General features: G+C 44.7%; 1 protein-coding gene across 1 annotated transcript in view; it reads right to left on the bottom strand.

Annotated features, from left to right (window-relative positions):
* SLF1 (SMC5-SMC6 complex localization factor 1) overlaps nucleotides 1-27,019 on the bottom strand; it is a 1,342,282-nt gene that overhangs the window by 1,229,012 nt on the left and 86,251 nt on the right. The window contains exon 2 of the mRNA XM_069627641.1: nucleotides 12,077-12,210. Within this exon, the coding sequence (XP_069483742.1) occupies nucleotides 12,077-12,202 (126 nt within the window). The 5' untranslated portion in view covers nucleotides 12,203-12,210. The remainder of the gene's footprint in view (nucleotides 1-12,076; nucleotides 12,211-27,019) is intronic.

The raw sequence follows: 27,019 nt of genomic DNA, 5'->3' as shown, positions 1-27,019 counted from the left end.
CGAATCTTCCAAACCGACTATACATTTTTTGGTCGCAGCTAGAACAGTTGTCGCTAAGAACTGGAAGTCCTCCATTGCGCTGGATATACGCAAATGGTGGGCAAAAAAAATAAATAAAATGTATCCGCAATGGCAAAGATCGATGCTGCCAATAAGGGGAAAATGTTGCAATTTATACTGGAATGGGGCCCGCTTATCAAATTTGTGAATCAGAATGACAATCCCAATGTACATCATAGACCACATGAGAGGTCAGCTTTTTTTTGTTGTAATGTTAATGATTTATGTTCCACTGCTCTTTTAGTTCCAGCACTTCACACTTTTGGCTTTAGTTGCTCCCAATATCACATGTTTATGCTTTCCTTTTGGTTGTTCTGTTTATTACTACCAGTGACACTTTCAGTTGACGACTGCTTTTAACTATTATTCTACGCTTTTAAATGACCATTGTGCATTTGTACCTTTAAGTCATTGTATGCGATCTGTGTTAATCTGGTGAACGTGCCTAATAAAACGTTAATTGCAAAAACAACAACATAATTTCCGTCAAATGAATCTCCACCTTCCTGTGTCACAACCTACTTTTATCCCTCACACTACAACTAAAATATAAATGAACAGAAAGTTCCTTTTTTGGCAGAAAGGCTCCCGACGCCTGCTTCTCGAATAATGGCCAAAAGAATGTTCTCTTACAACAGAAATGCCAAGAGGAATAACTCCCTTGCCTCGCTCGGCTTGCGGATTTCACCCAGTCTTTATCAAATGTGCCCTCCAAGAGAATAACTCCCTTCCCCTGGCGTTTCCTGCACAACTCTTCACCGAGGACGAAGAGAATGCCTTTCTTCTCCTGGCATTGGTCGGTACAGTTCACAACAAGTCCAGGGGGAAAGACACCCTTCTCCTGGTATTACTTGGCACAATTCTTTCACATTACTTTCAGCTTCATGTATACTTTGCTACTCTGGTTTGTTGTTCGCAAAGTCCCAAATTTTGTTGGGGTTCCAGACCCTGCTCTGGTGGTTAGTGGTTCTTTCTTTCCCACTGCAACGAGGAAGATCTCCTCTTATGTTCTATGAGTGGTCAGAAATGTGAGAGGGACAAGTAGATCATTTTCTCAAAATTAGCCATTTTATTAACAGTAAGAGTGCCATAAAGGCCTAACTCTCCCTGATCTAACAAACCTATATCTAAAGAAAACTGACCTAATGTCCAAGAATCTCTGTCCCTCACACCCCTACATACAACAAAATCATAAAAGGGTTATCAGACTGTTCAAACTTCACAAAATAACATTTAAATGTACACAGATAATTTACAAGCATAGATGCATGTATCTAGGGTTGAATTTCCTTCCCCAAGATCAAATCAGGATATAACCAAAATGTCAAAAGTTAGTAAGTTGTTCCAATAGCCAAGTTCCACTCAAGGTATGGTACAAAGTTCTCTTCCACCCATAAGTTCTTCACTTGGCAGCACAGTTACAAATCGGACTTCTCATTCTTCAAGGTAATAGTCGAAATGTCCACAAACTGCTTGTTTGATAAACCAAAAAGACTCTTACAACACAGTTTTATCAGGATGATTTCACAATAGTTCAACAAGCACACCAACCGATGTACTATTTACGTTTTGCCACAACCTTCTACCACATTGCAATACTTAATCTTCTTCGAGGTCCACTCGCCTGCCAGGACTAAGCACTAAGTTTCCCTTTCCTGGTCTACTCGCCTGCCACGAAAAACTCCTACAACTGCTATCAGTATCATGTGGTAAGGCTTGCCTCAAAACTTTCCACACTTCATTCTTCAACAGGGAAAGTTACATCAACAATTGTTTCATGGATTGACAATGTACTTCACACCGATTCACTTGCCCCGGCAATGCAGAATATATTTCTCTCCCCCGCCCTCACAAGGAGAGCTTCCTTTCTGTCAACATTGGTTTGCTTTATGTGCCTTCCTTTGGGCAATGCTTGAAACAATCGCCTTTAAAAAATAATTAAAAAAAAAAAACTTCCTTTCTGAGTACCGCATTTATTCCGTTTGAATATTGATCTGTTTTGGCATCGGTAATAGTGGTTATAATATTCGGTTTCACTTTATTTGAATGTTGTCCCCTCTTGGCTTGGACAATGGTGGTTACAATATTTCTTTTCACTCTTGTTAAATATTGTTCCCTTTATCTTTTCACTTTCTTTCTTAAAGTGCAAATGGTTCCCAAATTGCCTAACTCTGATATTCAAAACCTTTCTGGAAGTACACATGTACTCTGGAGCCTCTCTCTCCCTCAGGGCAGCCGGTTTCTTTACCGCTGCGCACTCTCTGCATTTCACAGGATTGCAGACTTCTGCCACAGCTTTCACACGATGTCCTGGTTTCACATAAACTGTGGCTCTGTCTCCTGCGATATAGAATTATGATTTTCAGAAGTAGAATGAAAATCTTGATTTTTACTTCCAGGTCTGCCATAAGAGTGTTCACACTATGTAAAGAATGTTTGAGAGGTAAAGTGGTATGACGACAAGAGACATTAGATAATCAGGTATTAGGGGCTCTTCACTTTCAGAAGATGAACACTGTGTTTCCCCCCGAGTCCCCACATTCCCTTGATGGCCTTCTCCTCCCATGTGATCCACCCGGCTACTACCACCCCCAGGGGTCAGGATCAGGTAGCAGTTGCCTTCGCCTGGCCACATGGGAGACTTTATACTGGGATCCTGTGAGGCGTCCGCATGATTCGTCACAGTTGTCCGTGTTTTTGGGTCCCAGACCCTTCACTGGTGGTCAGTGGTTGGTCAATGGTTTTCTCCTTCCCACTATAATGAGGAGGATTTCCTCTTACACTCTCAGTATCTGTTTTCAGGTCTCAAGACACTTCTCTGGTGGTCAGTGGGTTTCTGTCTGCAACTGACACGAGGAAGATAATGCTGGAGGCAAGACTGACACTGGCGAGGCCCAATAGTTGGTCCACTACCACTAGGCCAAGATAAAGCTGTTTGAGCGTCTCTGCCGCCTGTTCCCTCGTCCGCTCCGGGTCTCCAGTACCTCCTCTTACCTTCTCAGGGGATTTGGTACATCACCAAGGCTTCCTGGGACCGGGATTGGCTCTGTCTGCTTGCCAGACTTCTCTCCTTGTCAGGATCTACAGCGTGGCATCTCCACGCACGGCTTAGCTTACTTCCCTCTGTCGGTCGTGTACTCGGGTTTATACCGGCAGACCCAATGGAGAACTCCCACAACTGCTCGCTGGCGTTCTCTGCTTCTTCCTCCCACTGGTACGCCAGCAGGATTTCCATCTCCCACATTGGAGATCTGCTACACCCGCTGCCTCTCACGCATGCATGCGACTCCGCAGCCGGGGGCTAGACTCATTGGAAAGTTATTTGTTCCTTTTTATACATTGTATCCAGTTCCTCCTATGTGGATTGTAAAAGTATTTAACCTCTGTTAACGACTTAATCCTCATGCCTTCTCGGGACCAGCGTGTACGACTGTTAGTACAGTCAATGATATTCATGTCTCCTGTGCTCTTCCTCGTCCTAGTACTTTTGGCTTTATCTCCCACGTTACAACAATACATAGGTTCACTTTCAATGTAGTGGTTCTAAACATGAGGGAGCGCTAGCGAATGTCAGTGAGTGACATTTACTGGGGTGTCCCCCAGGTGATCGTCCTTGTCCCCAGGGTAGGTGGGGGGAGAGGAACTCCCTCACCACGAGGTCCTACAATATTAAACCACCCTTACGGGCAATACTGGGTAGCAGCCGTACCTCCCTAGCCTCACGGAAAAGGGCTCCCCCATGGGGGAAAAGTGACGACACCCTGTGAATCGTCACAATATCTTTAAAAAACTTTGATTCAAAAGAACAAAGTGGGATAGGCTTTTTTGTCAATATTTTATACCAGTTAAGTTAATGTGTTGGCCTCAAGCAAAGAAGTATTACACTCTGGTTCTTTTTGAGGTTTGTTTTGTCAAGACTATCACTTCTGCTGATGTAAATAGTATTTATGCTGTTTACTGCATCCCCTCCAGCTTAAGCATGGGGTCTCTGCAAAGCTATCAAACACATAGTGAGATGTCCATTAGGTAGTCTTCCATGTCCATGAACAGGTTAGTATGATTGCTCATAAATAGTCTGATAAAACTTTGGTTTTTCTCACCAGTACCTGGTAGGTGGCAGCGTCACAACAGGAATTGTTTGCTAGTAAAATACAACATCAACTATCATATGCAGAAATGGAACACTTATTAATGCTTTGATGCATCATTTTAGTTTGTGGATAATTGGTGCAGAGCAATACCTGCTATCGCAAGCACACTTAGGAAATAGTCCCAGTTTGAGAACGGTATGCTTGTCATATTTTTGTGGCAAACAGACAAGACGCTCTACCAAAGGATGGTTATTGGACATCCCATTTATTTTCAAAGAGATATGAGGCACAAGAGAAATAAACAGGTCACTGTGTCAGACACGGCTGCATTTTTGGTTTTTGGAAGCAGTGCGGTTTGACACACCTCTCCTTGCACGTCCGGACGCTCGCAGGTCCTCTCCTCAAAAACTTTGCCTTCCACCGCTGCTGCTGTGGGCTCTGTGATTGTTACTCCGATTGAGGACCCCCTGTGAGCCAGTCAAGGCGCACAAAGACTGATGGTTGGTTGTAGCTGCGTCATGCCCCAAGTTTCGTGGGCGCAGAGGCAAAAGTTTGTTTTATCCTCCATTTTATGAATTATTGCATGTGAGGTTTAGCAATGCGTATGCAGCCATTGCTGGTGCTCTTTGTTTCGTTTTCATTTTTTTCACAATGCGATGCTGCCTCTTGTTGAACAGTGAAGTGAAGGTGAAAGTACTTTTTGCAGTGGTCGGCATATTCAAGTATAACATTTAAGAAAGTGGCTGTGGGCATACTTCGCCTTTGAGCGTTCGTGCCTCACTGACATTTTTTCTTTTTCAATTACTCTGCACATACGGTCGGCGAGCCGTAATATCAGCCTTTCTTCTTTTCAGCTGTTTTAATTCTAACATTTGAGGTAACTGTTGGCAATTGTCTTTGAGCCTCTACTGACTGACTCCATCGCTGGTCGCCAGCGAGTTCTATGTCTGAATTATTCTAGTGCTTCATTTCACAACCTTTAACACGCTGTTGCTCAAGTTCTTTAAGTGCGTGTTTTTTATTTCCTTGTGGAGCGACTGTTGGCGCAAAATACATAATTGTGCCTTTGAGCCCCACACGTGTTCTAACCTTTTTTTTTTTTACAACTTATAGCACGCTGAACCTTACTCAGTGCTACCCAATACCACCCATGTATAAATTAAAGGGGCACTACTTTAAAAGATGATCTCCAAGCACCTCAAATGGATGAGCACATGCCTGTGCATATGGGCCGAACTCTCTCTGACTCTTTGGCCACTTCCAATGCTGCAGTCCACTTACAACCCTTGTCTCTTGAGCCTCAGACACACATTCAGATGCATTACTAATTCAGACAATATCAGAATCTCTGCTTCTTACGTCTAAACCATCTTGTGAGAGACACTCTTTGCCACTTGCTCGATTATACAGTTTGAGCTTAATATATAAAACGCCATATCAAACAAATTGTTGATAAAAACATTTTTTAAAAATAGATCTTGTAGTTTGAATGTTCTGGCAAATGTCTCATGGTCAGTTAGTCCGATTACACCCAATGTCATGCCAGAGCCATTGTGGTGATTCACCAGTTCTAATTCACATCCACAATGACTGTGCATCAAAATGGACCGCTGAACATCACCTTAATACACCTTTACTGTCGACTTCAGGCCTAGCGACCCATTTCTTGCATACTGTTCTGAGTCATACCATTGAAATTCATAACCTAAAGGGAAACCAAAGTTTCAGAAAAAAATTTCTGGAGAAAAATACTCCTTTAGATTCTTCCAACTTAAATAACCCAACTTTGTCAGCTTTGCACTTTGTCTTAAATTCTTGGTGAATGTTTTTGTATCATTGAAAGATGAAGTACACATGTACTCTGGTATCATTATGGAACTAACTAAAGAAGTCAGTAACCTTGACTACTCTCTCACGGGGTTAAATGGTTTGCTGACTACCAATACCAGCGAATTATGTCCCAAGCTTCTGCTTCCGACAAGCTTCATGAAAATGTATCAATAATCTCAAAAATGAATTCAAAGATTATAAATTAAGCAACAAGTCCAGTTGGTCAGACATTAAATCTTTACTTCTGGAAAAAATCAATGGTGACCCCCCTCTCTGGTGTTCCTCTACTTTCCTCCTCGGTCCCAACAACCTACGCTGACGACACACCTCTATCAACATCTGGATTGGAGGAGTTCATCCACTTGGCGCAGATGGCCGATTACCAAGCTTCGACTGATAAACGGTGTATCGATCTCACTTCTATCGCAGTTGACCTTACCAATCAGCCGTCTCAATCTAAAGAAACACCTGCACCGCCCAGTCTTGATATTACAAACTCTGCCTCTCACCAGCAACCATCAGCAACCATCAGCAACGTATGGCGATGTTCAGAGTCCGCCAAATGTCAATGCGCTGAAGAAAAAGAAAATAATCCTCTGCTAACTCCACTTAAAAATAATGGCTTGGATGCCAATATCAATACAAAATCTAAACAAAAAAATAGTAAACAAACTAAAGCTGGTAAAAAGAACTTTTAAAGTGCTTGACATCAAAACAAAAGATTCCCAAAACAACGCAAAAAATGTACAAAGTTTAAAGAAGGGCCACAAAATATATGTGCCGCTTTCTGATGATGCCATACAAGACCGGATGTTACCTGCTCAGTCCTTAAACTCGCCAAACGTGTTAGACTTGGCTAATACTAAAGCCAAATCTACAACAGTCTCCCTCTCTGACTCATCTGATCTACAAGATCCACCTCCAATCAAACCAGTTAAACTACCACCTATTTTTTGCAGAAGAAAAACAGTAAAGGCACTGGACACAGTTATACCCTCAACCTTACCAATAGATTTGGTTTCAAATACAGCCTCTCCAACTTCACAAGAGCCTCTCATTAACATAGCTTTGCCAGAGACTAAATTGATTGCAGAATCTACTGGCGCACTTCTGATTGTCAAGCCATTAGCAGCGCCGAAAGTATGGTTACGAAAATTGAATAACAAAAAAGGCGCTAACGCCTTAAATCGCAGTACTATACTGTCCTACACTAAGCTGATTACTGACCTCTATAAGTTTTCTTCTCATGATATTGAAAGACTATCTTTTCCGTATGATAACAATACTAAATCGTTGAATTGATTCTAAAGACCAATAACAGCGTACAAGCTCTCGTCTCTGTAGGACAGAATTTAGCAAATTTAGGGGTGTAAGTCTCTCTTACTCTTCCATCTCAGCCACGCCATGCTTCTATTGACAATCCCACTAAAACTACTACTAGAGACAGATCTTCCACTCCCACTTCGGCTGTGAATAAAAATTGCTCTCAAGTCCAAAGTAAAGTCATTGGAATTAATGATAAAACTAAGTTACTAGCTTTGTTACCAGATATCATTACTGAAGTCCTCCAGCGCCTTCATGTTCCAGAAAACATACTCTAGGTAAAAGAACAAAGTTTCTAAGCTGGAACACTCGTGGCCCCCTTTCATTCCGTCATCTCGCAACAAGGGAGTTGATGATCTCTGATATTGATTTTGTTTTATTTCAAGAGACTTGGCTCACGGATGAGATATATTTGGACGGTTATACCATAATTTCTCAACTTGCAACTTGGAGTAATAGTGGTCGACCGTGCGGAGGCCTTATGACTGCAGTTCACAATTCAGTGGGATCAAATCGTTTTGGGCCTCAGCAAAGACACCTATGGGATCAACAATTGCTTGGGGAGCATCAACTCAGGGCCTAATATTATTCAACATATATTGGAATCCGGCAGGTTGTGATCTTCGTGGTTTTCTGGTTTCAATCTCTAGTATCATGACCGATGTGAAAATTTGCTTTCCTTCAGATGTAATTTTTCTTGGCGGCGATTTCAATTCATGCTGTTAACTTTAAAAAAAAAGTTGCGTGCTTTGAAATCAGCACATTTAGAATTGAAATTGTACCTCATAGAAAGACCAACATTGATCAATAACTACAAATATTCCTCTCGAGGACACAGAATATTACGGAGTATTAAAGATGGACAAAACATGTTAATCTCCCTACTGTCTATGCATGCAAGGAACTTCTGGGCTTCTGGGTTAATTCAAAAAACAAGCCCCAAAGTGCTTGCCAAACCACCATTATTCCCTCTGCCACCTGGTTGTCATATTTCACTGACAACTCTCAATCTGATACTGGTCATGTACCTTCTCTTATGAGTCAAACATCTTGGACCTAAAGGATTGCAGAGGATGACATACTCATTATTAATCATCTTTCTAAATCTTGTGCAGCAGGCCACAATGGTCTCACAAATGAGATATTTCGTGCAGCACCCGATTGCTGGGTGGTCATTCTCTGTCATCTTTTCCGCCAGATAATTAAGACCCAAAAAGTTCCAGATTCATGGACCCAAGCTATAGTCATTCCAATTTATAAGAAGGGTCCTTGCTCAGATCCCTAAAACTACCGGCCCATCGCGTTAATGGATGCAGACAGTAAAATCTTTACCATGTTAGTATTGCGGGTTCTTGAAGCATGCGCTCAGAAGGGAATTCTCTCAAAATTCCAAGTTGGCTTTCATAAAGGCTTATCTACATTGCTTAATGGCCTAATAATCAATACCTTAAAAGATCAATCTCAAATGAGAAATAATAGACCTACATATATTGCCTTATGGATTTTTCTAAAGCATTTGACCTAGTAAATAGTTCAAAACGTTGGCAAAAATTCAGATCATGGGGCATTCCAGAAGACTTGTTGCATATAATCGTTGCCCTTCATACCAATAGTACCATCAAGGTTGGGTAAATCAAAAAGGGTGTGATTTAACCCCTTACATTTCAATTGTTAAAGGAGTGTGGCAGGATGGTCTACTTGCTGCTCAGCTGTTCAACTTCTATCTTTCTGATCAGGCCCCTTTTCTTCAAAACTTTATCTTTGTCTCTCCAATCATCAGCATATGCAAAATCAATCTTTCTTGCTTATGCAGATGACATAGCTTCAATCGTCAACACCCCAGTAAGACCGCATTGTCTTCTCAATGCCCCTGTGGTCTACGTTACAAATAATGAGCTTGTTGTCAATCCAGACCAATCTGCTATAAAAACGTTTGATAAATATCGTACAAGCATACCTAAGTTACATTGGTCATTAACTGGCCAATCAATTCCCATAGAAACAAATATCAAATACTTAGGATTTAATATTTGCAGGGATCATGCAGTCATGGATATCACTTAGGAGCTGGAGAGCAACAACCTTCAATTTATATGCTAAGTGCCCCTTATACGATTTTACAAAGGTAAGATTTACCCTTCAATCCGATATGGCATGGAATGTCATCCCTGTGCCAGTAAAATCAACTGCGATCGTCTTGAAAGACGCTTATGGAAGAATTGATCTCTACCATCATTGCTTCCTATTGCTAAATTAAGTTATAAGCTTGGCCTTCATTCTTTACAATCATATCATCACTGGAAGGTTCTTGCTCTTCATAGGCTTATCGTTATACCTCAAGATCAGTCACTATATGGAGACATTGTCATGATCTCTGCTTCCAAAAGGTCAGGGTTTTCCCAACTCCCTTGGAAGCAGATCCATAACCCAGGTTCCGAGTGCCAACCAGTCCCAATTGGGACCTTTTGGACCCAGTCCTGGCGCCAGTGGCACCAGGCTCATAAATATGCCCAGTCCCAGCGCTGGAAGCGCCGGGCTCATAATGCTTGGGTGGACTTACCTGCAGCAGACCATGCTGCTTACTTGCCTGCCAGTTGAGTCTCTGATCCTCTTCTGTTTGGAACTACTTTTCCTGTTGGGTGGGGCTGGAGCCACTCCCTAGATTTAGAACACTGGAACTCTTCTGGAAGGCAGGAACTCTTTTCTTACCAGGAACTCTTTTCTTACTTAGGCGTGGCTGTGGAAGGAGACACCTAAGCACTACAGGAGGCTATTTAAACCACACCCGGTGGATGAATCTTGCTTTGCGTTATTCTGCACGCTCTGCAGCAGGACGCTCATCGTGTCTTCTGCATCCAGTCCTGGGCCTAAGGAAAAAGGCTTACCATCCTGAATCCAGTCTTCAGCAACACCTATAAAGACAAGAAAGAACAGGTTAGCATTCCGGCATCTGAAAGGCAAAGGCTTACCAACTCTTTGCACGCTCCGGAGGCCTTCATACTGCATCCGCATCTGAAAGACAAAACAAGGTGCGTTTAAAGACATTGGGGAACTTTAATACTCACGTGCCATTACTCCTTTCCACATCTAATCCAGTGGGTATTCCGGCACCCTGCAGCCGCTCCGAACTCGTAACTGCAAAATAAAAAGACAGTTAGAGCGCATCGTGAAACAGGCAACAAGCGCTTACTCACGTGCTTCCAGGCGCTTCTATTCATCACACGGGCTCCATCTTCAACTCACTTCAGCCCGTCATCCGCCATCGCCGGAACCCTGCAAAACAAGAGACATCATTACTAAAGACTTTAAAAAGACATTTGAATGACTCGAAACTTACCGTTCGTGCAGTAAACGACGGACAGCAGTCCTCTGAAGTCAAGAGGCCTGTGCTACCTATCCAGTGAAGAAACTGGCTACAGCACCCTGCCCCGAGGCAGATGGAGAGCTCGGCATTCACTTACCTAAGGTGAGAGCGTTAACCTTTGGGGGTCTACAGGAGAGGAGAAGAGGAAAGAGATAGGGACACCCCAATAACCCCAGTTCATTAACCCCATATTTTCTATCTGCAGACATCTTACTCTACACGTCAGGCATACAGTGCACAGAGGTCCAGCCCAAAGAGCCAACCGGGTGCTACACATCACCTTTGAAGATACGGTAGTCGCCCAGTCAAGACCGGCGCCTCTGCGAGAATCAGGTGAGCGTTAGACATTAAGATCGATCTTGCCATACATCAGAATCCTTATCTGTCAAGTCTACACACTGAAGCTGCTTTAATTCTCCTGAACTGCGACTGCACTGACGATATCTTAATAGCCGATCCCGATAAGGTTAAGCGTGCATTGTTGCGCGGGGCCTGAATTCACACAAGAGGCTCTATAAGCAGTTTGAAACACATAAAAAAGCTATACTCCATGCGAAAAACCAAGTCAGTATGTTCTTTCGTATATTCAGCGCTTTCCCAATCCATCATGGCGCGATGAATTGTTACGCTTTCGCCTGAACTTGCAGAAAACTAATGAAATGGAATGTATTTTTTTTTTTTAAAGTAATCCGGCAGCTTCCCATTGTAACCTCTGTGGTGAAGGTCTTATACAAGACTACTACCACTTACTCACATCCTGCTCTGCCACTTTTGTCCTCTGAGTAAAACATTTTGCACAATTTGTTCACGATCCCGATTGGCTTTGCAACCAAGCCTTCTGGCATAGGATCTCATCTGGGAAAGAAATCCTGTAATCAATTGCCTTGTTAAAATTCTTAAATGAATTACATTTTATACACATTTCTTTATGATCATTATATCTATCAATTTCCATATTGAGTTTATATTTCTAAACCTCGAGATACAGAATTAAATTCTGTATATGCTTTTCAAACAATTGAACTTATGTTTTTTTCATACATATTTTAGATCATGTCTTATTTTGAATTATAGACGTGTTTATATTACGATTTTTTTCTGTTGTTGATTATATGTCATTTTAGTAATGTTAATTCTTCTTTTATCTTTTGTAAATCCAATGTGTAATAAGTCCTTTTGTGACTAATGCACAATATAAATAAAATTAAAATAAAAAAAGACAAAGCAGAAGAGCACAACAAATTGCCCATGCATACGGATAACCTGGATTAGTTCTGCTTTCTATTGGTAAATTGTGTACAGCGTGCACTGTGTGAAAACATAGCCAACCATTGTGCGTTAGGGCATCTCTGCAACACTGCCCTTAAACAGGCTTTGGCAAATTATGACACTAAAATTATCCACTCACCTCAGAGTCAATAAATATGCAATCAAGCTTAAACAGCAACCTAACCAGTGCATCCTTCTCCTTGTTCTTGAACCCTGTCAACTGAATGGTTGGCTTCCGGACATGTTCCTCCATCTCCAGTGGCATGTATATATCTGGAAAGATATGAACAATTGAACAAAACATCTGTCATAAAAAAGTTGACATCCGAAATAATTGATTGTGCTGCCGCGCTGAAAACAAAATACACACAAGTAGTATAAGTTTTAGCCAGACTTTATTTTTGTTTCGGCATTACATACAGCGTTTCTTGCGGAGTGCTTTGTGAAACTGTACCATGCTGCAATGCTAAAAAAGGCAGGTTGAAACAGTTGCAGTAAACTGAGCGAGCATCAGTGCACTACATGGCTTATGCTAGGACACTATACCTAAGCCCCAGAGAGGGTTTCTGAGAGGGACCAAAGCCCCCAGATATCCTTTTCTTTTTATATATTTTTTATTGAAACTACGGTCAACATGAAATTCATTGCATAATACACAGCAGTAATAAAGCATTAACCGCCTCTGTAAATCAACGCTTCGAAATTTCATTTTAACTGAATTACAGTACACATAATATTCATAAACTCATCAACACGCTCGAGCAAGCCTGATAAAACAGGTTAACACAATGCAATGCTTCAAAAAGGAGGAGACCAAACAAAAAGGGGAGAAAGAAAATTAAAATAAAAAAAAATTTAAAAAACACCATTCACAATTACCATCTCAGAAGGCATGGTCTGCGTTATTCCAAACACACCACGCGCGGGTCACTTATATCCAAGCCTTGTCACGGATTAAGGAGGTATTTAACCAGTCTTGGCTGAAAATACATATATTCTTTTTGGGCTACGTATTCCAAAAATGGCCGCCAGATGCGGGCGAACTTGGACATCTTCCCCTCAATTGTGGCCATAAGTTTTTCCATTCCAAGTAATTCCCAAACCTTCACCCACCAATAGGCTATGTGAGGGCCCTCTACCTCTTTCCAGAAGCGGGCGCGTGTGAGGTGAGCTGCCATAAGTAGTTGAGTAATCAGTTCAGCTCTAGGACCCGACAGCGGGTATGACCCATCATGGGGAGTATCGCCCAGTAGCATTATTTGCGGGTCCATGGGCAATAGTGCCCCACAAATTTCTCTGATCCTTGATCTAATTTCCAACCAAAAGGATTGTATAATAGGGCAATACCACCATAGATGGCTCAGGTCGCCTCCCTAGACACAAAAAGGACCAACAACAGGGTCTCAGACCTGAGTGTACCCTTATATGTTAACACAATGAAAAACTCAGGTTGATCAATTCTGTGGAGATATTTTAATAAAAATGTTTAATTTTTGTTTTTTATGTCACGCTGTCCTCTCATTCTGTCCCTTTTTCACAAACATCTAGGTCAGACAATAGGACAGGCAACACTCACAATCCACCAGTTACCCCAGTTAGGTTTCCACTCCATGTCCCTCACAGTGGAAAGGTGTCACGTGAGCGGGTTTACCCCAAGGGCCACACATGCAGACTCAAGGGTTCTCCGTTCCTTCATTGGCGTCTGCCATGGCGTCTGCAAGAGGGAGCTCGCAGGCGCCGGCTACAGGACGTTGCTCGCAGAAAGTCAAGTCCGCGATCATGGAGACCTTTGAGATCAAAACAACGCTCACGTGTCGCTACTGCGGCTCATGTGACGCGTTCATCCGTCTCACTCGCGGATCAGGTGACGCGGAAGCTTCCGCTATTTAAGCGCTGAACTTCCGCACGTCCGTGCTTCACAGCTGTTCTTTGGAAGACTCTGTACAGCGTTTGGATACCTTGTGTTTCACGGCTCTTGAATCTTGGATTGTTTTTTGGATTTACTTTTTGCTCACGTCTTTGGCTCTGTTTGCTGGATCATCTCGAACTCGGAACGCTTTTTGGACTGCCTTGGATTACCCTGAATTGGACTTGGCGTTGTTTCCTCTTCACTGAATTACGTTATCAAGTACTTTGGATTTTGGTCCTTTTGTTTCATCAAGTTACAGGAGGGCAAGTTGGGTTTTAACCCAGCCTACAGTTCTTCTCCCTACTGCCATCAGGGAAACCAGCTCACGTGCCCATCCACGGAATTACCAACTATCTTAGGTTCTGGGCTTCCTCACCCATCAGTTTAGGTAAGCCCTATTCTTTATTCTGCCTGTTTGCTTGTACTGTGCTCAGTTGATTGCTAATAAAGGTTTTCTTTACAGCTGCCTTGGGTTTCAACATTTCCCGTGGATCGAGCTGCAAGAACTACCCACCTGTGGCCTCAATGATCGCATAGGGAGTAATCTTGTATTCACTCTCTGTGGTACTTGGGGACGGAGGTTTCAATACCCTTCACGACAATCAAGCAACCTGACAGACTGTGAAGCCATTCTTTGTCGTGCACAGTATGCAGGGTGCCGCGGATGACCCCATGGCAGCTATGATTCAAGCGATCACAGTACTAAGAGCGGACATGGCTGCAGCCATCACAGCCCTTCACCAACGTTTAGATGCTATTCAGAGTACCCGCAACCCATTACCTGCAGATGCAGAGTTCGGGGACGTGGCATCACCCGCCCCAGTTCCCCAGGCTCCAGGCCCAACCACATCTGCTCCCGTGATTCTACCCACTCCTTTTCCATTGGCTGCACCTGAAAGATTCCAGGGGGATCCCACCAAGTACCGCACATTTATAAATCAGTGCAAGTTACACTTCCTGTGTCGACCCACCTCCTTCCCTGATCCTACTTCTAAGGTCGCCTTTCTGTTATCACATTTATCTGGAACAGCCGCTGCCTGGGCCAACCCACTTCTTGAGAATAATAACCCAGCATTATACTATTTCGACCGCCTGGTCACAGAAATGTCACGGGTCTTTGACACCCGCCACAAAGCCCAGTCCAGGGATCTAGACCTATTAGAATTACATCAAGGCAGGGAAACACTCATTGAATATATTACAAAATTCAACCAACTGTCAGCCGAGACTTCATGGCCTGAGAGCAAGAGGGCTGTGGTATTCTACAAGGGTCTGAACAACGCTATGAAGGACGCATTATCAGTAGTTCCTTCCTTGCCCACAACGTTCCCCGATTTAGTGGATCTAGCTCTCCAGGTTGATGCCAGGCACTCAGAACGGAAAGCTGAAGCTGGGTTTTCTGGTTCTATCCCTTCTACAGGATCCTCTCATTCTGAGTCGGTTTCTGAACCTATGCAAGTGGGAGGTCTACGTAGTCCTTTGGCTTCCACGGAAAGGGAGCGCAGGAGAGTGGACAATGCTTGCTATTATTGTGGGTTGATTGGTCACTTTGTGAAAGAATGTCCACGTCGCCCAAAGGCTAAAGCTCAGGGTTTTCGGGCAGCTCGACCATAGACCCGGGGGTGGGTTTGAGCGCTATAAGTCACTCCCCGGACCAGGTACCTGCGTTTGGCACCATCAGACCCGTGATGGTACGTGCATTGTTACAACCCAGTATTGAGGTCTCCCATTCAGTAACTGTCATCATCGATTCTGGTGCCACTGGCAATTATATTGATATCAATATGGCCCACACACTTAATCTCCAAGACCCGACCAGAACCCGTACAGACCATAGATGGGAGTTTGTTAGTCTCTGGCCCAGTTAAACAACAGACAGCACCTCTTACTTTGGTCATACAAACTAACCACAAAGAAACCATTAGTTTTGACTTGATCTCCATGCCTCAATATGGCCTTATTTTAGGCATCCCTTGGTTGCGTCTGCATAACCATTTGATCAATTGGAAGACGGGTTCTGTGTTCTTTGAGTCAGAAGTTTGCCAGGAGTTTTGTCTTACTACACCTTCTACTGAGAGCACTCCAGCCCACCTTCTCAGTACTGTTTCACAACTCACTTTGGAACCTTCTCCCGTTACCTTGGCAGACACGCACATTGTTGGTCTTGTAGCTGAGGCGATTCCGGAGTCTTATCGAGACTACCTGGATGTCTTTGATAAGGGATCATCAGAAATCCTTCCACCTCATAGGTTGTACGATTGCCCTATTGAATTACTGTCATGATCTCTGCTTCCAAAAGGTCAGGGTTTTCCCAACTCCCTTGGAAGCAGATTCATAACCCAGGTTCCGAGTGCCAACCAGTCCCAATTGGGACCTTTTGGACCCAGTCCTGGCGCCAGTGGCACCAGGCTCATAAATATGCCCAGTCCCAGCGTTGGAAGCGCCGGGCTCATAATGCTTGGGTGGACTTACCTGCAGCAGACCATGCTGCTTACTTGCCTGCCAGTTGAGCCTCTGATCCTCTTCTGTTTGGAACTACTTTTCCTGTTGGGTGGGGCAGGAGCCACTCCCTAGGTTCAGAACACTGGAACTCTTCTGGAAAGCAGGAACTCTTTTCTTACCTAGGCGTGGCTGTGGAAGGAGACACCTAAGCACTACAGGAGGCTATTTAAACCACACCCGATGGATGAATCTTGCTTTGCGTTATTCTGCATCCTCTGCAGCAGAACGCTCATCGTGTCTTCTGCATCTGATCCTGGGCCTAAGGAAAAAGGCTTACCATCCTGAATCCAGTCTTCAGCAACACCTATAAAGACAAGAAAGAACAGGTTAGCATTACGGTCTTCAGTGACAGCTCTTCACTTACCTGGGCCATCGGCTGTCACCAACGCCTCGCGCTGCATTCTGAAAGACAAAGGCTTACCTACTCTTCGTGCGCTCCGGAGGTCTTCACACTGCATTCCGGCATCTGAAAGACAAAAGCTTACCAACTCTTCGCACGCTCCGGAGGCCTTCGGCGCTGCATCCCGCATCTGAAAGACAAAACAAGGTGCGTTTAAAGACATTGGGGAACTTTAATACTCACGTGCCATTACTCCTTTCCACATCTAACCCAGTGGGTATTCCGGCACCCTGCAGCCGCTCCGAACTTGTACCTGCAAAATAAAAAGACAGTTAAAGCGCATCGTGAAGCAGGCAACAAGCGCTTACTTACGTGCTTCCAGGCGCTTCTATTCATCACACGGGCTCCATCTTCAACTCACTTCAGCCCGTCATCCACCATCGCCGGAACCCTGCAAAACAAGAGACATCATTACTAAAGACTTTAAAGACATTAGAATTACTAGAAACTTACCGTTCGTGCAGTAAACGACAGACAGCAGTCCTCTGAGGCAGATGGAGAGCACGGCGTTCACTTACCTAAGACATCTTACCCTTCGAGTCAAACATACAGTGCACAGAGGTCCAGCCCAAAGAGCCAGCCGTGTGTTACACATCACCTTTGAAGATACGGTATACGCCCAGTCAAGACCGGCGCCTCTACGGGAATCAGGTGAGCGTTACAATTACTACCAGATTCTGTAGTCCCAAAGGGTCGGATATATTCGCTATCTCCCACTGAGGAACAAGCCTTGAAAACTTGCATTCAAGAGTCCCTACGTAAGGGTCACATCCGTCCATCTTCGTCTCCAGCAGCCAGCCCGATCTTCTTTGTCCCAAAGAAGGAGGGAGACCTTCGCCCATGTGTTGACTACCGACGTCTACATGCCATCACTAAAAAGGACAGGTATCCTATACCGCTCATCACGCCCCTATTGGATCGCCTCACGCATGCTTCAGTACACTAAGTTGGATCTCAGAGGTGCATATAATCTAGTACGTGTGAGAAAGGGTGAGGAGTGGAAAACTGCCTTTTGCACTCGTTACGGATTATATGAATACTTGGTCATGCCTTTCGGCCTTTGCAATGCGCCTGCTACATTCCAGCGCTTCATGAATGAAATATTTAGTGATATTCTGGATGTATTTATGGTGGTCTACCTGGATGACATTCTCATTTTTTCACGTTCTCAAGAGGAACACATCAGACACGTAAGGGGGGTACTAAAACGCTTACGCATGTTCTCCCTTTTTGTGAAACCCGAAAAATGTCGATTCCACACTGACAACATTGAATCTTTAGGGTTTCACATCACTCCTGATGGTCTCACTATGAACCATGCCAAAGTGAAGGCGGTTTTGGAGTGGCCGACTCCCACCAACCTTAAAGCATTACAGTCCTTTTTGGGTTTTGCAAACTACTATAGAAGATTCATTTCTGGATTTTCTTCCATAGCAGCACCTACAATACTGTCTCAAGAATGTGTCTCTACTGGACGCTTGCATCCAGTCGCCTTTCATTCCCGGAAGTTTACACCCACAGAGTGTCACTATACAGTGAGCGAAAAAGAACTTCTGGCTGTCAAAGAGGGTTTCCAAGTATGGCGCCACGACCTCCTGGGTGCAAAACATCGGGTGACCTTCTTGGACCACCAGAATCTACGCGATTTAGCTTCTCTGAAATGCTCCAATAGCAGACATGTTAGGTGGCATCTGTTTTTTGCCGCTTACGATTTCCAGATCATGCATCGTCCTGGTACCGTTCATGGAAAAGCTGATGCTTTGTCTCGCTCTCCTGGGGGGGTTTCATTGCCAGTCTATCCTGAGACCCTGTTAGATAAAAAAACATGTGATATGTCTCTGTACTCTTTCTCTAACTCTGCTGGATATGGTCCGAAAGTGGGTCTCCACTCACCCATCCTTACTTTCAGATTGGGATTTGGTAATACAAGATGGTCTGCCTTTCTTTCAGAACAAGTTGTTTCTACCCACCACTGATATTCGCAATCTGGCTCTTGAATGGTCCCATGATCACCCTGTTCATGCACATCCTGGGCAGCGAAGAACACTTCGCTTCTACAACGTTGGTGTTGGTGGCCTTCCATGAGAAGGGATGTGTAATGCTATGTTAACACTTGCTCTGTTTGTGCCCAATCCAAACATAGGAAAGGACGCCCGTTGGGTCTCCTGCAGCCTCTTCCCATACCTCCGAGGCCCTGGCATATCGTGACAATGGATTTCGTGACGGACCTTCCCCAGGTTCAAGGTTTTGATTCCATCTGGGTTGTGGTAGACTCGTTTACCAAAATGGCACGATTTATTCCATGCTCGGGCATTCCCTCTGCTCCTGTTCTGGCAGGATTGTTTTTCAAGTCCATCGTATGCCTTTTTGGTTTACCATCAGTGTTGGTATCCGACAGGGGTCCTCAGTTCACTTCTCGTTTCTGGCGCGCCTTGACTAGATTAGTGGGGATCGGTTCACGTTAGTTTTCGGCCTACCATGCGGAGACGGATGGACAGACCGAGAGGGTTAATCAAACCATGGAGCAGTATCTGCGTTGCCTGATTCTCCAGCATCAACAATCCTGGTTTTGCATCTTGCATATGGCTGAATTCACCTATAACAACGCGGTGCACTCTTCCACTGGTTTCTCTCCAGTCTATGTCTTGTATGGTCAGCACCCTAAAATCCTGCCCATCCCGGATTTTTCGCTTTCTGGTAATCCGGCTGCCTCTTCTTGCATCAGAGACATCTCGGCTGTCCACGCGCAGACCTTGCTGCACCTCAAAGAAGCCCAGGATTCCATGAAGACTGCCGCGGACCAGAAGCGTTCTGTGGCCCCTTCGTTTGCTGTGGGGGATAGAGTTTGGCTCTCTTCTCGTCATCTGCATCTACAGGGTTGCCGCAAGTTGTTACCCCAAGTTGTTACCCCACTTCGTTGGTCCTTTTGTGGTCTCCCGAGTGATCAACCCCGTGGCCTATCGCCTTCGAGTCCCGGATTCATGGCGGCTTCACCCCTTCTTTCAGGTCTCTCTTCTCAAACCTTGCCCTGGTCCTACCCGTCTTCGTTCCCCTGGAGCTCCGGTTTCCCCTTCCTCCCCGGATGTTTTTGAAGTGTCTGCTATTCTGGGTTCTCGTTTCTTCAAAGGGGGTTTGCAGTACCTAGTGGATTGGAAGGGTTATGGCCCGGAGGAGCGCTCATGGATTGCTGCGCGTGATGTACATGCCACTCGTTTGGTTTCCAGTTTCCATAGGGACAATCCGTTCTGCCCACGGGGTCGTGGGCCTTTGGGGGGGGGGGGGGGCTCTGTCACGCTGTCCTCTCATTCTGTCCCTTTTTCACAAACATCTAGGTCAGACAATAGGACAGGCAACACTCACAATCCACCAGTTACCCCAGTTAGGTTTCCACTCCATGTCCCTCACAGTGGAAAGGTGTCACGTGAGCGGGTTTACCCCAAGGGCCACACATGCAGACTCAAGGGTTCTCCGTTCCTTCATTGGCGTCTGCCATGGCGTCTGCAAGAGGGAGCTCGCAGGCGCCGGCTACAGGACGTTGCTCACAGAAAAGTCAAGTCCGCGATCATGGAGACCATTGAGATCAAAACAACGCTCACGTGTCGCTACTGCGGCTCACGTGACGTGTTCATCCGTCTCACTCGCGGATCAGGTGACGCGGAAGCTTCCGCTATTTCAGCGCTGAACTTCCGCACGTCCGTGCTTCACAGCTGTTCTTTGGAGGACTCTGTACAGCGTTTGGATACCTTGTGTTTCACGGCTCTTGAATCTTGGATTGTTTTTTGGATTTGCTTTTTGCTCACGTCTTTGGCTCCGTTTGCTGGATCATCTCGAACTCGGAACGCTTTTTGGACTGCCTTGGATTACCCTGAATTGGACTTGCGTTGTTTCCTCTTCACTTCTATACGTTATCAAGTACTTTGGATTTTGGTCCTTTGGTTTCATCAAGTTACAGGAGGGCAAGTTGGGTTTTAACCCAGCTTACAGTTCTTCTCCCTACTGGAAACCAGCTCACGTGCCCATCCACGGAATTACCAACTATCTTAGGTTCTGGGCTTCCTCACCCATCAGTTTAGGTAAGCCCTATTCTTTATTCCACCTGTTTGCTTTTACTGTGCTCAGTTGATTGCTAATAAAGGTTTTCTCTACAGCTGCCTTGGGTTTCAACATTTCCTGTGGATCCGAGCTGCAAGAACTACCCACCTGTGGCCTCAATGATCGCATAGGGAGTAATCTTGTATTCTTTCTCTGTGGTATTTGGGGACGGAGGTTTCAATACTCTTCACGACAATCAAGCAACCTGACATTTTAGGTTCGCCCTCGAGTGAGGTACTTAGAGTTTCTTAAAAAGCTGCTTCATAGTTGGCAGACTCTGGCTACCTTATAAAAAACTATCCCGGCCGCATTTGGCCGTTCCTATGCATGTCTGAAATGTATGCTTTTTGAATGATGTTATGTAACTGAACGTATTTGGACTTATGCCATTGGTAACCTTGTGGTTTGCTTTGTCATTTATGAAATATGCTCTGATGAACCAACTGGCACCCACTTGTAGTTATACAACACGCCTTATGACATAGGTACATTTAGGACCAAACACATATAATTAACAATTTATCATCACTCAGGAGATTTTCCAGCATTCCCTGATTTTTCGTTTCTTCGTGTGTTCTCTGACAATGGTTTCCACACTTTGTGCATGAATAATGTCTACTTATCACGTTCTCCCGATGCATTGGGGCACCATATTCAGATATAACCTGTGTTTAACGTTAGTAACCTAGCGGACCAGTCTACATTCATCTTGTCTACCTAGGCGCGTGTACACACCCATGCAAGATGGCGTGGCCCAGGAACTAGTCCTTCCTTGATGTGCCAGGCCCTTTCAAGACTTTTCGGACGCATAGCACACACATCATTTAAGCACGACTGGACTAACACACAGCCACAACTAACTGCACGTGGCCCGGCATCATTTACAGCAAGCCGCACCCCCCTGTGTTTGGAACTCTGATCTAAAGGAAGTAAACGGAGCAGGTAAGCCCGAGTTACGAGAACCTTTAGAAATAGTCTAAAACGGAATAGACGCGCACGCATCGGTTTTCCAGCATCGCATGTGTTTAGCCATCACCTACCTATTTACTACAATGTCCGGTTGCTAGCAGGTTTACGAGTAATATTCCTGCTCCCTTTGTGGTTGTGTTTTCCCTGTACCCTCCCCTTTTCCACATTACCCAGCTTTGGAAGTTCCACCCCAGGGGAGTTTGGCACGTAATGAGGGGAGAGCAAGTATGCCCTTTTTCCCATATATCTTAGTACATTACATTGAATGGCATGTTCCCACCCCTTTATTTAGGTATGGCCAAAAATATTTTGGGAAGGAACTTTGGAGCCCTTTGTAAGAAATTTGTCGGGGGTCATTCTAAAACAACCCTTTCATTTTGAGCACTGATTTTAACTACTGGTAATAATTATTGTTACTTTGTTCGTCCTCGCTGGCCAAGAGCCTAAAATACGCCCCTCTTTTCCAGATTCTAGAGCATGACCAATGTCTCATGCCCTTTTGGGAAGTACAATACCTATTCTCCCCAACCACACGGACATCCACGGGGACACCTCTAACTAGGTAAGACCTAGTTTTTAACTCTCTACATGATAGCACCGCTGTAATATACTATTGAGATCATAATGGTGCCATCCTTTTTTTGTCCCCTTCCCTCTTTTCCTGCCCCCCTCTCATTTGCAGGTGCGACCCTCTGGTATCATCCAACCAGCCTTCTAGACGTAGATACACCAACCTCTAAAAACGTCTGCCCAGCCCTGATGAATGTGGCCCCTTTGCCACTGAAACCGGTAGGCTTTTTATGGCTCCAAATATCAGAAATAGTCCCAGACGAGGAATCCATCAGTTCACAACTCGCCGGACTCCCTGATCTACGATCTCCCATAAAACAGACGGGAACTTCTAAAACATTTCCAAACTGAATTCTGAGAAAACAATGTTAAAGACCAGAACAGAAGAGGAATATGGGATATTTCAACCCTGAAGCAAAACCGAAAAAACTGGACGCTACCTTTAAGATAAATGAACACAAGTACACAATAGAAATACGTCTATTTGTACTGTCTTTTTTAACATCCTGTGGATAGAGAAAACCCAATAAAATCATCTTTTTTCATCTATGAAGCAGCTTTTTAAGAAACTCACTCGAGGGCGAACCTACAAAATAAAAATTAAACATTTTTATTAAAATATCCCCACAGAATCGATCAACCTGAGTTTTTCAGGTCACCTCTCTCCCCACAGCCATGCCAACACTTGTCTGGATAGTCTGGGTTCATTGCATGCAGCTTTTGCGGGGAGAAATACCAGCACAAACAGAGTTTAAGAGCTCCTTCCCTTACTGCAGTACACCTTAAAGATCTGTGGGCCCTACCCCACATCCTCTGCCAGGATTCCTGAGAAATAGTGATTCCCCAATTCCCTCTCCCATGCCAGCATATAGGGGAGTTTCTCATCCTCTGGAGCATTCTCCAGGAGACGGTAGCAAGTAGCTATTCTGCAGGAGTGTTGGCCTTCCAAAACAGTTAATTCCATTCCTGTGGGAGATCTTGTGGCTACCCGTCTCGTATTCGGATTAGTTATCCAATGACAGAGCTGTATATACCCAAATCTTTCAGCCTTTGGGAGTTTAAATTTCTCTTTGCATTGGTCAAAGGTCAGGGGCAGATATTCAGATTATCAGCATAAAGATCTTGTAGTCTCATTGGTTTCTCAGTTGACCAGAGATGATATGAGATGGGTTGAAGCCCTGGGGTGAAGGCTGGATTCTGCATGATAGGGGAAAGTGGCCCAACGCCTGATGTAAAACCTCTTTGTGTGCAGACCCTATCCCAGCATCGGAGTGTAGCTGCTGTGGTCGGAGAAGGCATCCCCGATAATTGCGTGCCTCTCGTGGGAGAAACGGCAAGTGACTCAGGGGGGCCCAAATGGGTAGTTGTTCAATATCATGCCATTTAGGGGACTCTATTGGGTTAGACCAGCTCAAGATGGCTGCTATTTGGGCTGCTCAATAATACCGTGGAATGGAGGGAAGCCCTATGCCACCTAGCGTTCTTTCGCCCGCAAGACGCTTACGCTGGATTCTTGGTGTTTTCCTCTGCCATATAAAACGGCCTATTTCTTTTTGTAGCTCAAGAAGATCTTGCTCTGGGATCAGTATCGTGAAGGCGTGGAACGTGTATAAAAGCCTCGGAAGCAGGAGCTTTTTAACTGCGCTGATGCGTCCGAGCCAAGATGTCTCTTGTAAGAGCCATCTCTGCAAGGATTCCTTAGAGTCTTTTAAGAGATTGGGGATATTGGCCTTCAGCAGTCCCGCATAAATTGGGGTCAAGTGCATACCCAGGTACGTAATGTATGTGCTCTTCAAGTGAAAAGGGTATATAATCTGCAGGGTGGCCAAGATGTCAGGGGTTTCCAACAGGTTCAAGCCCATTGATTTATCTGTGTTTATTGTAAACCCTGAAACCGATGCAAATTGAGCAAGTAAGACCATGAGGGCAGGAAGGGAAGTTCTAGACTCTCTCAGAAAACAAAGCACATCGTCCGCATATAACGCAACTTTCTGACTTTGCCCTCCGATTTCGAACCCCTGAATCTTTGGTGGAGACTAATCAGCTGAGCTATGGGCTCCATCGCCAACGCAAATACCAATGGAGATAGCGGACAGCCCTGCCTGGTTCCCTTACCCAAAGCTATCTGGGCCGACCACTGTGAGTTAACTCGTACTCGAAGGGATCTGAAAGTGACAGAATTAGTCTAGGAAATTTCGGCCCAAAACCAAAGCCCTTTAACACCAAATTCAAATAGTCCCAGGACATGCTATCAAACGCCCTGTGGGCGTCTAGAGATAGTAATGAGAGGGGGCCCGGCATTGTGGGGACAAAGACTACTAGATCTACTGCTCGACAAATGTTGTTGTGCGCAGACCGACCCTGAATAAACCTTGTCTGGTCCCCATCGATTATTAATGGCAACACTTCCCCTAAACGCCGGGCTATGATTTTGCTGTAGAGCTTTGCATCAGTATTGAGCAAGGCTATAGGGCGGTAGGACGTGCACTCTGTTGGGTCTTTCCCAGGCTTCAGAATTAGGGTCGTAGCAGACTCAGCCATTGTCTGTGTAACGGCACCTGATTCCCATAAAAATTTAAATGGCTTTGTGAGGTGCGGTGTGAGTTCTGCCCTGAAGGTCTTATAAAATGTATTCGAAAACTCGTCTGGACCCGGGGCTTTCCCGAGGGGGGAAGAGATTTGATTGCAATTTCCACTTCCTGTGTGGTTATTGGGTCCTCCAGAGAATCCCCTAAAGCTTGTTGGAGTTTCGCATTTGTTAAGAAGTCTTTGGAGGTTTGTAAATCCCCTACGTGCGGAGTTGTCAGTTCCCGAAAAAAGTTTATAATCTGAAGTTTACTATCTTCCGAGGAGACATGTCTGCCTTCACCATCTCATAAGGTGTCTATCCTGTTTCGATTCATTTGGTTTTTCAATTTAGCTGCCAGTAATTTGTTGGCTTTGTTCCCCCTCGTATATAAATATTGCTTAGTGAACATCATTTGGTGAGCTGCCTTCGCCGTGTGGTGTGCCTCCAGCACCTTCCTAGCTATTTGAACGTCTCTCAAAGAGCGTCACAAGCCCTTCTCTTTGTGTATCGCTTCGAGCCTGCGAGATTCTCCCTCTTGCTGAACTTGCAATAGCCTCCTGGCCCTCCCCCTTTGTGCCGCCTGTTCAATCAGGTGCCCCCTAATCACTGCCTTGCTAGCTTCCATATTGTGTCCCAACTCATATTGCCAGTATCGTTCTCATTAAAGTATAGTTTCACACCTTGCCTTACTTTGGTGTAAAGCGCTCTATAAATAAATAAATCAATAAATCAATCAATATGAGTTAGAATGAATGGGTCTTTCAATAGAAAATCGTTTAGTCGCCAGCGGGGCTTCCGGGGTGAGGTTGCCTGAAGGGAGGACATTGTTAGTCTCACTGGGGCATGGTCTGAAAGGGCTTCTGGAAGTATTTCTGCATCTATCACCGAAGGGATTAGCGAGTCCGAGATAAGAAACATATCTAGCCTGGAGAACCCCTTATGAACCGCAGAAAAATAAGTATAGTCCCGCTCATCCTGATGGCAATAACGCCACACTTCAGTGAGTGTTCCTGCAGCGGTGTGGTGAGTGCTCTAAAGTTACTCTTGTCATTGGCAATGTTTTATCCATTAAAGGGTTGATTACTGCATTAAAATCACCACCCAAAATGATTTCCCCCTCTGCATTTTCAGATAAAGCTTTAGATCATTTTGCAAAAAACACCTCTTGCTTAGCTTGGAGATCAGGGCGATTCTGCGCCCATCTAGCATAACCACTACCAATAGGAACCTCCCCTCTCTGTCCCTCACCACCTCCAGTGTCTTGAGAGGAATGCTCTTGCGCACTAGAATGGCGACCCCCTGTTTCTTCAAGCCGCTCGAAGCAAAAAACATTGTGGGATAAAGCCTGTTAAGGCGAAATTCATCAGCAGGCTGAAGGTGGGTTTATTGAAGAAATAGAAACGCTGCGTCTAGGGTCGCTAATCTATGAAACAAGGCGTTACGTTTTAGGGGGGAGTTTAAGCCTTGCACATTAAAGGTAATACATTTAACGCCTGGGGTCGTCATTCTGCATTCGCTCAGGCTTTTGTGATCTGTTTAGTGATAGTATTTCATGCTCTTGGGAGGACCCCCCAGCTCACCATCCATCTCCTAACACTCCTGGTTGTGCCCTATAAATATCATGCATTATATTATAACTAGCAGAGAAGTCAAGGAGGGAAGGGTCATGAAAAAGGCTCCTCCGAAACCCAGCGTTATGGCGCAGTTTACAAGTATCATGCAGTGTGTGGAGCCATAAACCAGGCCCATTGGCATTGTGATCAAAAAAAGGGCATAAAGAAAATCATTAAAACAGGATAAATGAAACAACATAGTTGAAGCTCGTACCGGCGTCAATTTCCCAATTAACATGAACAAACCGTGAACCATAACGGGCCCCATCCACTCAGGTGTCCAAATCCGCTATTGTACGAAAAACTTCAATCACCAATAATTGAAGCTAGTATCTAGCATTCAGGAAGCGTGGTCCCCCAGGTTGCGCTAGAAATCTGCAAACAAGTCTAAAGTGAAGCCTTGCCATGGTCCTCTAGTTCAATGAAGCTTAAGTAAGCAGTGTAAGGGCCATGGGAGA

Source organism: Ambystoma mexicanum, chromosome 6p (assembly GCF_040938575.1).
Source record: "Ambystoma mexicanum isolate Mex_15411 chromosome 6p, UKY_AmexF1_1, whole genome shotgun sequence".
Classification (NCBI taxonomy): Eukaryota; Metazoa; Chordata; class Amphibia; order Caudata; family Ambystomatidae; genus Ambystoma; species Ambystoma mexicanum.
This window is presented reverse-complemented; position numbering and strand designations above follow the sequence as displayed.